Genomic DNA, 14,479 nt, shown 5'->3' with positions numbered 1-14,479 from the left:
CGATAATTCTAGCCCTTACATATAATATATTTTTCTCTATTAGCGGTTTGCTGGAAGAAAACTCAGCGAAAGGCTGACTTAAACTCACCTTCAAGCTTAATATTTGAGTATATACTTTGGGCAGTTGTTTTATTTTGTTTACAATTCGTCTTTTCACATTAAAAGTGTACAATTTCCAAAAATATTCGAAATTGATTTAATATGCGGAATCATTTGGTATCACCAGTATTTTTCTCATAAATACTGTCAAGAGAGCGTAGTTTAGTTCCAGTTTTTTTTTTTAGTTTACCTATATTTTGACTACTATTAACAAAATTAATACATAATTTTATCTTACTTCTTCAAAAGACAGATGATGTAACTGGTAAAAATAAAAACTAAATGTTGTAAAGATGATTAATATTCAAAATATCACATTAAACCTTTAAAACACTCTCCTGTAAAATTATTAAGTTTTGAGCATTATACAGTTTTAATGCGAGAAGACGAATTGTCTGTAGATAGTATAAACAAAAACCCATTTTTGTTGTACGTATGTATATATTCAAATGAACCTGCCTGTACGACATAAAAGTTAATTACGTAACGTTTCTACATGTCTTCGGTTTTCAATAAAAATTAATCATTTCGTAATATTCGCTGTCGCATCGCGCCGTGTACGTCCGCCCGGTGCCGTATCTTGTATGCAAATGACAGTAAAACTACTATCATTTGAAGTCCAACGATTTGTTTTTTAACAATTTAATGGCGGCCGTATACCTACCTAATGTTTAATGTTGATATATTCAGAAAAGAACTGTAGTTTCGTTAACTGAATTCCATCGGAACAATAAACCACGCTGCAATGTAACTTAAAATGGTTCAGTTAAAAAATGTTTGTGAAGATAATGTGACGGTGGTTTTTTTTTTAATTAGAATTTTGTAGTGCATTGCCTTCTTCGTTTAATATTACTAAAAATACTATAATACTACCTGATGAATGAGGTACATAAGTAGATATCAAAATTTTATAGAATAAATCAGTGAAATGAATTTTTTTTTTAAACAAACACTGCTCTTTTCTTGCATTCATGTATGCTTACAAGAAAAGGGCGAATATAAGTCAAATTTTTAAAATTTTATTCAACAAACAATTATAATAACAGTATTCAAACTGAACGTAGGAGTTTGTATCTGATAATACTGATTTCTTTAATAATATATATCAATTAGTTTATAAAAAATAACCTCCCGTATCGGTCTCCAATTCGAAGCGTGACCTATTTTCTTTTAAGTTAAAATTAATTGCAATATTTGTGCGTTTTGATTATTGACATCAAAAATGTTTTGATGTCAGTTCCTGGCATAACACGAATTTATGTGAATCGATAAAATTCAATAGCATTTTTTCTTCGAAAGCATCAAGCATTAACCATAAAAACGAGATTAATCTACCTTTATAATTTTATAGTCTCAAGCGTACGTTAAGAGTTACTTTTGTGTCCCATAACACATATTTACATAACTCGAAACACTTTAATTTATAGTTTGCAGTTGAACATGTGCCGTGTGGCTTCCAAACAAATTAGAATTAACTAATAACCTCTCGTTCAAACAATAATTTGGTGAAGAAATTTGTTCCTCTCAAGTGCTGGACAGCACATCCTAAAAATATAGTAAACAATTGCTTAAAAGGGGTACATAGTTGATTCCTGTTCGTAATTTACGGTTACCCAAGGTTACATTTGGATTCCCCAAGAGAACACTTTCGGTGCACTCGAGTTAAACAGTCCGGTTTATCAACACCAGCACGGGCCACAATGCGTAGTTATTAAGTTTTATTACGTGGTGGCTTTTTTTTTAGTCCAACGCATACCTGAGTCTTTCTCGACGTTTACCTGTGCTTCGGAGAGGGAGTAAGGGACTGTAGAACTAGTGATGTTTAGAATCGGCAGTGCTGTTCCCTAACACACATTAAACACGCGTTATATCTGTTACAATTTATTTAGAGCTTGCATTAGTAAATGATTAAGTAATTTTGGTGTTTCTTTAAATAATGGCTTATTTTCGGTTTTAAATGAGTAGGTGCTGTTTTAGATCGGTGCGAACTTTTGACCGTATCTTTATCAAAGATTTTGCTTTTAAATAGAAACATACGTAATTACTTTTTATCTCATCGTGCACGATCTAATCACGTCAAAGACATCCATTCAAGGATATGTAAAAGAAAACCAAATTTCCCGCCCAAAGTATCGATCGTTGCGGTAACGAGTCTGAAAAGCGTTAGATCTGTGGGTGCGCCCGCGCAACGCAAGCCTCCAGAAACCGGCCGGGCCAGTACACGATGGAAGTTAGTGCCGGGCGCTCGTGTCTGAGGCAGCTTCGCGAGTGATGTCGCAGCATGGTCGCTGCTCGTGCCTTGTTGTGGTGCCTGTGCCTTGCCGCTTTCGGGACGGTGGACGCCGCCAAACACCGCAACCACCATCCCGTCGCCTCAAGACATAAACATTCGGAATTCGTTAAAGGAAAAAGTAAGTGCCGCCCACGGATCCAGTGCGTGTATTATAAATTGTGAAAGAAAAAAAAAACAAAAAAAAACAAATGTAGTGTACGTTTGTAACGTGACCTCAATCGGTGGAACAAAGCTGTAAAATAGCGCCATAAACTTGTAGCAATAGACTTAGTACGGTCTAATCGCGGCAATAAAATAAACAAAGCTTATCTCGAGGCTACAGACGTAGCCTTATATAGTTCGGAAAGCTGGGTGTCGGTACAGTGAACTGAACGAGAGGCTGTGCGCAAGCATGGCCCGTCAACGCGAAACAATTAAATCACATCTTGCCTGTGACAATGTTCTCTCAGGGAGCGTCAAAAGGATGCGACTCGAACTCCTTTGAGACCAGTTTTAAATAGGCAAGGTGCGCTTTTGTTAAGCGTTCTGACTTCCACGCTTGTGCAGCTTTTATGTGCCACGCTAAGATCGTGTTAAATTTATTTTAAAACTTTAACAAATGTATTTGCTATTGAACTTAAGCTTGATGATGGCATGGTAAGCCAACGTGATTTTTTAAAATATATTTTTTAAAGATCATTTACTCACGAGAAATCCTATAATAAGCCTAATGAATGAAAATAAAGGTTTTCATCTGATAGAAGCTTGCATTAAAGCACAGCAAACAAAAGCTTTACTACGGTATATTTTAAGGTACGGCACGGTACGGATGTTTTTGTTGTTTACCTTAAGCAAAAAATTGTATAGATTTATAAGCGAGATATAATGCAATAACAAATTTACAGGGGGGGGGGGATGGAACGCTAAATTTAAAACGCATATCTAATATACATTTGTTACAATAAACAAAAAATACAAATAATAAAATGACAGCGTCTTCGTAGTTGTCAATCTATTAAAAAAATACTATCCAGACAGACAAGCATGTTCAGAACTACAAACATATATGTAATTTCTCCAGTGAATACTATAGCATATGATCTACTTGTTAGCAAGCGGTCACCATCACCGCGAACATCTAGAATTAACGACACAGCTAAACTACCCACTAAAAGTAATGTAAAATTATATAATGTAAAATTATATGTGTATAGTCAAATTTTCCTAAAAATAGTCTACAGCTTACGTGAAAAGCAAAAAAAAAAAATCAAAAAATGTCGCCATAAAAATATTGACGCCACAACACACACCCGCCCACTGTAATATATATTTAAGGCGCGTAATAACCAAATCATTGACAATTCTCTAGCAACAAATACACGCAATAGATTCTTAAGTATTGTTTTACCAATAAGATTAGCTCCATTTGTATTAGATAATTGAAGCCAAGGCAATAATAAAGGTGTTTTTCTCAACATATCGCATACGCGGGTAATCAAACATAAATAATGTTTGTTAGCTAATTAATTATTTTAAACGATCTCTGACATCTTGTATGTGATAAACAAATTTAATTGAATTCACTGATAATTTACATACAAATACGATACCTTTATCACATACATAATATCAATTGAAAATCTTGGTAATGAGTTGTGACCTCTGCCGTTTCTTGGTGTAGATATAATAATAAATTGTAAATTAAGCATAAATCTCACTTAGTTATTTGTATGAAGAGGGTAAGTGAGGATAACTCGGAATGTCGCACAGTTATGGACTTTATGTCAAGGTAGGAAGTCATATATTTTTTCACTTTTATTATTCCAAAGTGTGTTCTGGTCCCGTATTGTAACAAAGCACTATCATTATTGCCGTAAATCTTAAGCAGCAGTAACTATGAAATCTACAATCACTCAAATCAGTTAGTCTGAGTTGTGAAGGACCGAAACTTACAATGGAGCTTTATATTATTGCCAAAAATAAAGCACGTTTTATTTAGCTGCTCTGAAACAAAAAAAACACCAAACATTATTTTTATAACCGCGACTCAATGGCCTATTGTTTTATTATAGTCATTGGTTTGAGTTTAGCGAAAATTTCGTTGTTTTTTTTTTTTTTTATTGGTACAACATTTTTTTATTGGCAGGCTTGAGAAAGCATTGGCATGCTTAAACTGTTTTGAACTACATTGTTGTACACATAGTGTCGATAATTCATTAGACAGGTAAATATCGTCATTCGTAATTGGAATTTGTAATTTCATCAAAAGAAAAGTCAAACGACAAGCAATTGCCTACTTTTGCTTTGGAATGCTGATGAATCGTTAGAATCGAATGTTTTGAACAATTTGTGACGCATCAATGGCAAAATAACGGTACCTTGATAGTTATTTCAATGATTATGTTCTTTTAAAAAAATTTAGAAATGTTATATTCGAATTCATTAACATTTCTTAGTTCATAAAACTTCGTTCTAAATTCCACACTTAAATTATTTTAATATTAGATTTTTGTGTGGGAAAATGATGACCTTCGTTTATATAGTTTGTAATTTAATACGTTCGTATAAAATTAATCGAAGTATTAGTTTTAAAATGTTTTTGCATGGGTGCCACCAGGCGTTAATTGATTCGTGAAAACCATAGTGGATTAGTTCCCGATAGCTTTATTAATTTTGTACATCTAAGATCAAGATGATCTTCGCTATCGAAATGATTCTTTTCGGAGGCCGATGCCTTATCCATTAGGCCACAGGGGCTGAAACACACAGCTGAAATAGCATCTTAAGGCTATCAGCATAGGGGAAAAAAAATCCTTTCGTTTGGACAAACATTTTTCTACTTTAACAAAATTTAGCTTCAGTCTCTTTTGTCTTTCGTTTTCCGAAAACAAGCACGTCATTTCAATATCATATTATTACTAGTACTATAATACTGTGATAACATTACAAGTCTCAATAATTCAACAAACTAATCAATATTTTTCTCTGGTTGCATTTAATGTTACTATAATTCTAGAATATTCGTTCGTTTTATCTTATTTCCCTCGTAAATTTTACTAAAATTTTAATCATTAGCGTTTTATTATGAACATTAATTGCGAATGATATAAACGGATTTAATCGCACGAGTACGAACTCGATCAATAAATAATATAATTGTGCAGGAAAATATTATTATTCTGTTGTTACGTGGCCAAGGAGAACGTGTGTAAGGCGGAGCGTACATGTGTGTTGTTTTTATTAATTTTAAAGAATGATAAGTTACAAAACTGCTTTTTTATTAATGACAGTTTTTTTTAGTTGCAATTTTTATTATTAATTTTTTTATTAATAATGCAATTTAATTGTTATCATAGAAGTTTATTGGGGGGCAGGTAACCTACTAAATGTTTTAAGGTAATGACAGTAACCGATGAAAACGTATATCAAATAACTGATTTACCCAATAGTTTATTCCAAATTCTATTTAAGCTCATGTTAACATGTGAACATCGAAATTAGAAGTACAAACTTTGAACGAGGAGTAATTAATGTAAAGTTAATTTATATAGAAAATTCGAAAGCTTAATATGAAATATATGAGCACAAAGCACCATTGTTTTAGTTCAGGCCAGTAACTCGACGCTCTAGTACGTCGAACGAACGAAATTCTGTATAAACTTATTGAATATCAATCTTCATACTGGTACTGGTGGTAGGACCTCTTGTGAGTCCGCGCGGGTAGGTACCACCACCCTGCTTATTTCTGCCGTGAAGCAGTAACGCGTTTCGGTTTGAAGGGTGGGGCAGCCGTTGTAGCTATACTTGAGACCTTAGAACTTATACCTCGAGGTGGGTGGCGCATTTACGTTGTAGATGTCTATGGGCTCCAGTAACCACTTAACACCAGGAGGGCTGTGAGCTCGTCCACCCATCTAAGCAACAAATAAATGAATCGTGTTGCATAATTTTAAATTTACACGTAAAATAAGAAATTTAACCCATAACTGTTTAGTAATGACGATTTTGGTTTAAATTTAAGAATTAATATTTAACATACATCAAAACGTTCTCAATATGTTTCGTTTAAAAACCTGTCGGTTCTAAAAACCATGCTATAAGTTAATTATTTTCGTTCACCGATCAAACATTTTTTTATATTAATCGCACAATTCATTCAGCCTTATTATAATAATATGGTTAATAAATTGGAATTAACGAATTATTTACGAAAATATTTGCAAAACAACATAGCACATGTATTAAATCAAGAATATATTTTACGTATTAAATATTACGTATTAGGTACGTAACAGCTCTACAACTTTACGTATATAGTTTATTGATAACAAAACATTAATAATTTGCGTTACAGCAAATATTTTCTTTATCAAAATTGTTTTGTACAAATCGAATTAAGCTGGACTGAAAAGAAGTTGGATTGGTCACAACAATTAAAACAGTCTCTTTACAGTTGACATAATACACTTTTACAGGTGTTAGGACCTCTTGTAAGCCCGCACGGGTGGGTACCACCATCACCCTGCCAATTTCTACCGTGAAACAGTAATGCGTTTCGGTTTGAAGGATGGGGCAGCGGTTATAACTATACTGAGACTTTAGAACTTATATCTCAAGATGGGTGACGCATTAACGTTGTAGATGTCTATGGGCACCAGTAACCATTTAACACCAGGCTGTGAGCTCGTCCTATGTGTTAGTATTTTTTACAGGCAAGGGCTTAGAATTTTTGTCTACGGAACATATTGTCATCATGTAAACCGATTCACACGAGCGCATAAATGCATAAGAATGCGCACTGTACCATGCGTTAAAACAGATTGTCGTTACTGCGCAAAAACACATTCGAAGACTCGTAAAACTCCTTACCTGTATTCGATGTTTCGAAACAGTGTGTTTGTAATAAAATATATTATTATCCAAATATATTATCTCAACGAAAAAGTAAAAAAAAAAAAAAACGTAAATAAAAAATATTTTTTAACCCAAAATAGTGATTGTAGATCAAGTTTTTTTCTTTCTTTAACATAAGCATTGTTTAATTTATTCGTGTTTTAATCATAAGTAGTACACGATAAAAACTGTTTTACATCTACACTAACACTAATGGAAATTTTAGGGGCTCCAGACGAAATGGTTGTGCCTTTGAAGGACCTATATTGGAGTAAAATTTATATTTTTCCACTTCATATCTCAAATTAAGTGGTGGCATTCATAAGTTCCACGGCTGATCTAGGCCAACTAAAAATTACACTTGATGGTATCATTAAGTTCAAATAATCATTACATCCTATATCCAGGTTGAGCTGAAATTGTATAAATAAACAGTTATTGTTTTACGAACAGCCTCGCTTCACACAAGGAAATAACAAGACGCGGCTCGGCGCCTACGCATTTCCATGAAAATATAATCGTAATATTGCACTCGGATACAGAGAGTGGATTTGTCACTAACACGCCAAGGATATGAAATTCAACGAGCAACTTAGAACAAACGTGTTCTTAAGATCTTAAATCGCACCGGAGCTGAATTGCAGAAAAATAATATAGACAAAACTTAAAAAAACATATGACGTAATATCACTGTCTATTCCGTCAGTAAAACCATGTCCTTATTTGGAATTGAGCATAGATAGAGTACTACTTTATTAGCAATACAAAAGATAAGACAGCGACATTTTTTATCATTTTACAACCTGTCATTCAATTCAACTCAATTCATCAACCCGAGACTGTCATGTCTTGCTGAAAACTCTCTGATATCAAATGAGCCGTAATCATCTGTTTTTGGCGCCAACAAGAAATTAACCTAACAAGAACTATATAAACAAGTTCCGATCAACTTTGTTTTTTATGTTCTTATTTGAATTTGTTATTTTAATGACTTTTCGAATACTTTTTTAAATAAAATTTCCTTATCAAATACTACAATCTGTGTACCGCTGCAAAATAATATACGTAACTAGCAATATTACGAAAATGTATTAATTTGGGATGACATGAATGACAAAATTTCAGAAGTCTTTAAAACAAAGATTTCGTAATAACTTCATCGTTTAAGTCCATACTTGGTGAGATATGCGCTTATCACTCTTAAGGTCGTAAAAGTGTCTATATCTGTTATAGGATGGAAAACAATAAACAATCATCGTTGTGCGGCTTGAGTTAAATCAACTAACTTTCAATGCATGAAATTAGCTGTAATAAGACGTGTTGAAGTTAAACCGTGGACATTAATTGCAACTACTAGGATTCCGACTAGGAACTGTGTTTAGTCTAACACACCGAAGTCTAAAGGGTAACAACAATATAATGTTAACTGTGTTTTATAATTCAGTAAATTTCCATCGGAGTATGAACCTAATGACGAACCAACCTAAAGGTCGAGAATTAAAATTAAAATTAGAATTTATTGAACAAAAACAAACCGAAATTATTTCAAATACATTCTAGAAACGGAAAGAACTATGTAAATTACGTATGTATTTGCATTTAGTTTAAACGTTTCTCAATAAACATTTATTTGAATTACGTTCAATACAGGATTTGTTTTTCTACCTGTTGTTCTAGACGTAAAATATCTGTAAATTAAGTGTATACTACTGATCTAAATTTATCAGGCTTAAATTGAATCAAAGATAGGAATTATTGAGCTATTTTTTTACGGTAAAAACAAACCTTTGGTTACTGTGGAAGATGACTGTCGTTTGTTTGGACTGCCTATGTGATGCAAGGTCACCATCTCCATTTACACTGGCAATGCCAGAGGTATGATCAGGCCGCAGTGTACAGTAAATTCGTGTAAGCCTTGTTTAGCTATTCATCTGATTTAAAAAAACCTTTGATTCAATGAATGAAAGATTTCTCTTAAAATCATTGTTTTTAACTTATATTCAACTTGTACGTTGAATACAATAATATTGAAAATCTATAATGAATTAATTTAAATAAAGCACCTCTATCTGTGTCTATCCCCATGGAAGATGTCGACACGATAATCGAATAGCCAAATTTGCACATTCAATGCCTTTTTTATTGGTAGTCATAAATGGAAACTACATCCCGGTGCAGCAATCGGTCGAGTACAACAAGGGCTTGTAGTGAAAGGTCGCGGAATAACGAAAAAGTCCAGTGAAACTGGTTCCCGTGCCTCAGAATGCAAGTGAGCGGATAAAAACATTGACAAACCAGTCGGGCGGCGGTCCACTCTCAGTGATTTCTTAACAGACTGACGCCTTCCAAACTTGGTAGTCTCGTTCGTTGATATGAACCCACTTTGCATTTTAAGAAAACAAAAAATGTGATGAAATTGACAATGACTTTGACAGTGTCTTTGTTTGAAATAACTTTGAAGTCTCGTACAAATTTTCAAAATTAGTTCGACGTTTTTTTTGGTGTTGTCAATAAATGTTTCATTTAGAATTTTATTTAGTCGTTAGCTTTACCAGAGTACGTGTTCCGCATGTTTTGATAATACCACGGAGACTAAAAATACAAAATCTACTTGGAAACAAATTTTCACTCAAAAACATCACAAAGAATCTATTTAAACGATCTAAGCTTTACATTAATACTCGTATATATTATTAAAAATAAATTAGATCCAATCAATGTTTATAGTCCATGTTTTGTAAGCCTTGTTACATACAAGGTATGAATTCCGACACCCGAAGACCAATTTTAAAAATGTGAATACCATACGTCCTGCATATATCGGTCGTTAATTGAAACATTTTCTGTGGATGAGAAATCATTAAACTATGTAATGGTATCATTTTTTTTTTAAATTATGTAGACTATTTTCCACTGATCGACGTACAAAAATGCATTGATACGTAAGAGCGTACCAACGTACATATGCGTATTTCACGCAAACCATCAGATGTGATCAGAGCTCGAGCCAAGCGCATCCACACTTCAATGCTATCAGAGCATTCATCTAGGTCGACCGGACATGTCGTTGTTCATAATATAAACTACCAAAATCAAATCAGTGAACCTCAAGCGGAACTGTATTTAGCATAGCGACATCCGAAAGCGGTCGTGTAGACGTGGGTGGGCACCCCACCACACCCCACCTCATTTGTATAGGCGCATTCACCATCACGACCACGTAATAAACGAATTTTTAATTTAGACGTTTTCAACCGCATTTGGATGTTGTTATCGAAAGTTGATTCCGATTGCCATTGTATGGATTGTTTTTAGATTCTTGACTCTTATGATTTGTCATTTCGCAAAATAATGAAATACGAATCCTCAAGTTCTTTGGGCACATCACTCGTAATAAAGACTCCATTGAGCGGTTGGTGGTACAAGGCAAAGTCGAGGGCAAAAGATCTCGCGGACGATCTCCAACACGATGGACCGACCTCATAAAATATGTCTGTCTGACTCACTGCAAAATAAATGATTGCTCTCGCTCTGCGAAACACCGTGCCACATGGCGTCGCATCGCGAGAGCATCGGAATCGCAGGATCCGACTGATGCATGACCACGACGACCACTCTGTCAAGAGTGTACGACTAGGAAGATGGAATACATGTTCAAAAAAATTACGAACCAAATTACGAACTTAATAAAAGCACAATGTTTCTAGTCATCGTTTATTAAATCTTTGATTAAATTAATGTTGATCATAAAAAATAAAACGTTATTCCCTCGCTTATGCTTTATTAATATCGTAGGAAACAACGAACTATTCTACGCAATCATTATACGACGTATAATACAGCATTTTGTCAATTATATATAAACTACATATAAACAATATCATAGAAACAAAACTACTGATTTAACAAAGCCACACGAATTAACTGTTCAGTATAATGGATGGTTGTAAATCACTGCTAGTGGTATTATCATGTAAAAAGTTAATTAAAGAAATACACTAACATAATAATATGGACTAACTTAAAATGAACAAATTATTATTGGTTTAGGATATTAAAAAATGGTACCATGTTCCAATTCATTGCATACATTTGATGAGGATTTTTTTGCTAGTTGAAATTTATATTAAAGTCATTGTCTACTGGAAGGATTACACTACTTACGTATGAGGTCTGAAACGTTATCGTTCCGGTATAGGTACTTGTGGCAGACCGAAAATATATCCTTTTTATCATGAAGTTTTACCTGATTATCGTAAGAAGAAAAAAGTTTTCGAAAATTTGGATTTTTATATATGTATTACAATTATTTACTAACATATTTTCAGATTGTAACTTGAATTATACAAATCCAATTTCTGTTTGAACTAGTAAGAAATATTTTGGACTCAACAATCTAAGTAAAGACGTATGTGTGATAAATATATAATATGTACCTAAATATTGTATCTCTAGAATAGACTCTACTAAAACTACCTTTATGATTCATATCACACGTGACATCATTCTACAATCGATTCCTTATTTAGAATTGATGTTTACAATTATCTAAATACTCGTAATGTTAACATTTCAAGTTTTGTTATAAAGTTCATGACAAAAAAGAAAACAAGCAGTTGAAGCCATCTTTTATCCTTAATTTGTTTTGAAAACAGTGAACATGCTAACATTGGCTGATGTTTCAATAGTAAAACCCGGGCCCTTTATTGCGGTTGTTAAAATAATCAAGCAACGGTAAATGTACACGTCACACGTTGAAATCGTTGAAATAGTTGACCAGTTTAGTGACTGTTAACATGCTTGTTATAAAACGTAAAGCTAGTATCGTCTTAATATTAAGACGGCATTGTATTAGAACCAAAGCGTTCACATTGCTAGCGGTGTTACTTGTAGCGTAGTGGAAGAAACTGGCTTTAAGAGTCCGCCCACACGGCGCCGCCTCTTCGTTAGACGTTCTCTGTTCCTAACTTGTCGAACATCGACCTAATACAAATGTTTTTGTTTTTGTATGATTGACTAATATTCAATTAGGCCATAAAGATTTTCATCGTTCTAACATTGATTTTGTTTGATTTTCAGTATGCATCGGAACGAACGGTCGAATGTCAGTCCCGTCGAATCGCGACACCCACTACCGGAATCTTCGCGATCGCTTCACCAACTGTACCTACGTAGACGGGAACCTCGAGCTGACATGGCTGGAGAACGAGTCAATGGATTTGTCGTTCCTGAAGTACATACGAGAGGTGACAGGTTACGTCCTAATATCACATGTGAAAGTTCATAAAATCGTCCTGCCCCAGCTGCAAATAATTCGTGGGCGGACCCTTTTCAAATTGAACGTGAGAGAAGAAGAATTCGCACTCTTGGTTACCATGTCCACGGCTTTCACCCTGGAGTTACCGGCTCTACGAGATGTACTCCAAGGAAGCGTGGGTATATATAGTAACTTTAACCTTTGCCACGTCAAAACTATTAATTGGGACGAAATAATATCAGGACCTAACGCAAGCTACGTTTACGTTTATAATTTTGCCACTCGGGAAAGGGAATGCCCGCGTTGTCATCCAGCCTGCAAGATGGGCTGCTGGGGAGAAGGTATTGAAAATTGCCAGAAATTCTCTAAAACAATTTGCAGTCCACAGTGTGCGCAGGGACGCTGCTTTGGACCAAATCCGAGAGACTGTTGTAATACATTCTGTGCAGGTGGATGCACCGGCCCATTGCCCACTCAATGTCTAGCTTGCCGAAACTTTTACGATGAAGGAACATGCTCACAAGAATGCCCTTCAATGCAAATATACAATCCCACCACTTATTCGTGGGAGCCTAACCCCAATGGAAAATATGCATACGGTGCGACATGTGTAAGGAATTGCCCTGAGCATCTATTAAAAGATAATGGCGCTTGTGTTCGAAGCTGCCCTCCGAATAAGACTGCCGTGAATGGAGAATGTATACCTTGCGTTGGTACTTGTCCCAAGACTTGTCGAGCTGAAAAACCAATTCATTCCGGAAACATTGATTCCTTTAAAGACTGTACTATAATAGATGGTTCTATTGAAATTTTGGAAATGACATTTACTGGATTCCAGCAAGTGAATCAGGACTATTCTTTTGGTGAACGATATCCAAAAATGGAACCAGATGCTTTAGAAGTATTCAGCACTGTTCGCGAAGTCACAGGCTATCTAAATGTTCAAGCACACCATCCGAATTTCACAAGTCTGTCTTACTTCCGGAACCTAGAAGTAATAGGAGGACGCCAAGTCGTTGAAAACCTATTTGCATCTCTCTACATAGTTAAAACATCTTTGAAGTCTCTCGGATTAAAATCCTTGAAGAAAGTTAACTCAGGTGCAATAGCCATAATGGAAAACAGAAATCTTTGTTACGCTGACAAAATAGCATGGAATAAACTTGTGAAATCTAAGGACCATAAACAGATCATACAGAAGAACGGCGATCCAAGACAGTGTGGTAAGTTTGCTCTGCGTATAATTTAGTATGGGGATCCTCATTAGAAAAAATATATTATAATAGTTAGTGTAATTGCATTGCATTAGCGAATTTACCAACTTACCTTTCTAGCTCTGCGTATTGTGTTTTAATGCGATCATTTACACATTAAAAAACCCAAACACACTAATTTACTAACAGCAAATGCACACACTGATATGCTCACATAGGTCCAGTGCTATGTTCTATGGGTTATAGAAAATTTCAAACTTAAGAGATTTTTATTCTTAGCTTTGTGAATAGTGCACTGGGTCTGAATATATTGTCAAAATATCATGAATAAACTCTTATGTTTTCTTAACATCATTTTATTCTACAGAAAAAAACAATTTGGTATGTGATCCACAATGCTCTGCGGATGGGTGCTGGGGCCCGGGGCCTGATCAGTGCCTCTCCTGTCAAAACTACAATTTCGGCGAAATCTGTATCGATAACTGCAGCGTTCATCCAGGGTGGGTATAACTTCTATTTACGCACTTATAGTGGCATCGAAATTGCTACTGCACAGCGAATTTTCAAAAGAACAACATATACTTTCGGTTTCTTCATTTCAATTATTAATTATAATATTAAACACACAAACACACACTTCATTATCATAATCTACAACGACAGTTACCAGCATCTAGCGGTCTTATTACCATAACAAAACCTAGTAGCTGACGTGTGGGTAGCATTCTCCTAACGGTTCGATAT

The 14,479-nt window shown here is 34.7% G+C and overlaps 1 protein-coding gene across 4 annotated transcripts in view; it reads left to right on the top strand.

The window, feature by feature from the left end:
* Egfr (epidermal growth factor receptor) overlaps window positions 1–14,479 on the top strand; it is a 134,561-nt gene that overhangs the window by 115,119 nt on the left and 4,963 nt on the right. For 2 of the 4 annotated variants that reach the window (XM_028177946.2, XM_028177938.2), the window contains exons 1-3: window positions 1,933–2,510; window positions 12,344–13,744; window positions 14,103–14,235. In XM_028177946.2, coding sequence (XP_028033747.2) covers window positions 2,381–2,510; window positions 12,344–13,744; window positions 14,103–14,235 — 1,664 coding nt within the window. In that variant the 5' untranslated portion in view covers window positions 1,933–2,380. Of the gene's footprint in view, window positions 1–1,932; window positions 2,511–12,343; window positions 13,745–14,102; window positions 14,236–14,479 lie in introns of those variants that run through there. The other 2 variants (XM_089727856.1, XM_089727859.1) reach the window with 1 other exon arrangement.

Source organism: Bombyx mandarina, chromosome 01 (assembly GCF_030267445.1).
Source record: "Bombyx mandarina strain Sakado chromosome 01, ASM3026744v2".
Taxonomy (NCBI): Eukaryota; Metazoa; Arthropoda; class Insecta; order Lepidoptera; family Bombycidae; genus Bombyx; species Bombyx mandarina.
The sequence above is the reverse complement of the archived record's forward strand: the minus strand, read 5'-3'. Positions and strand labels throughout refer to the sequence as shown.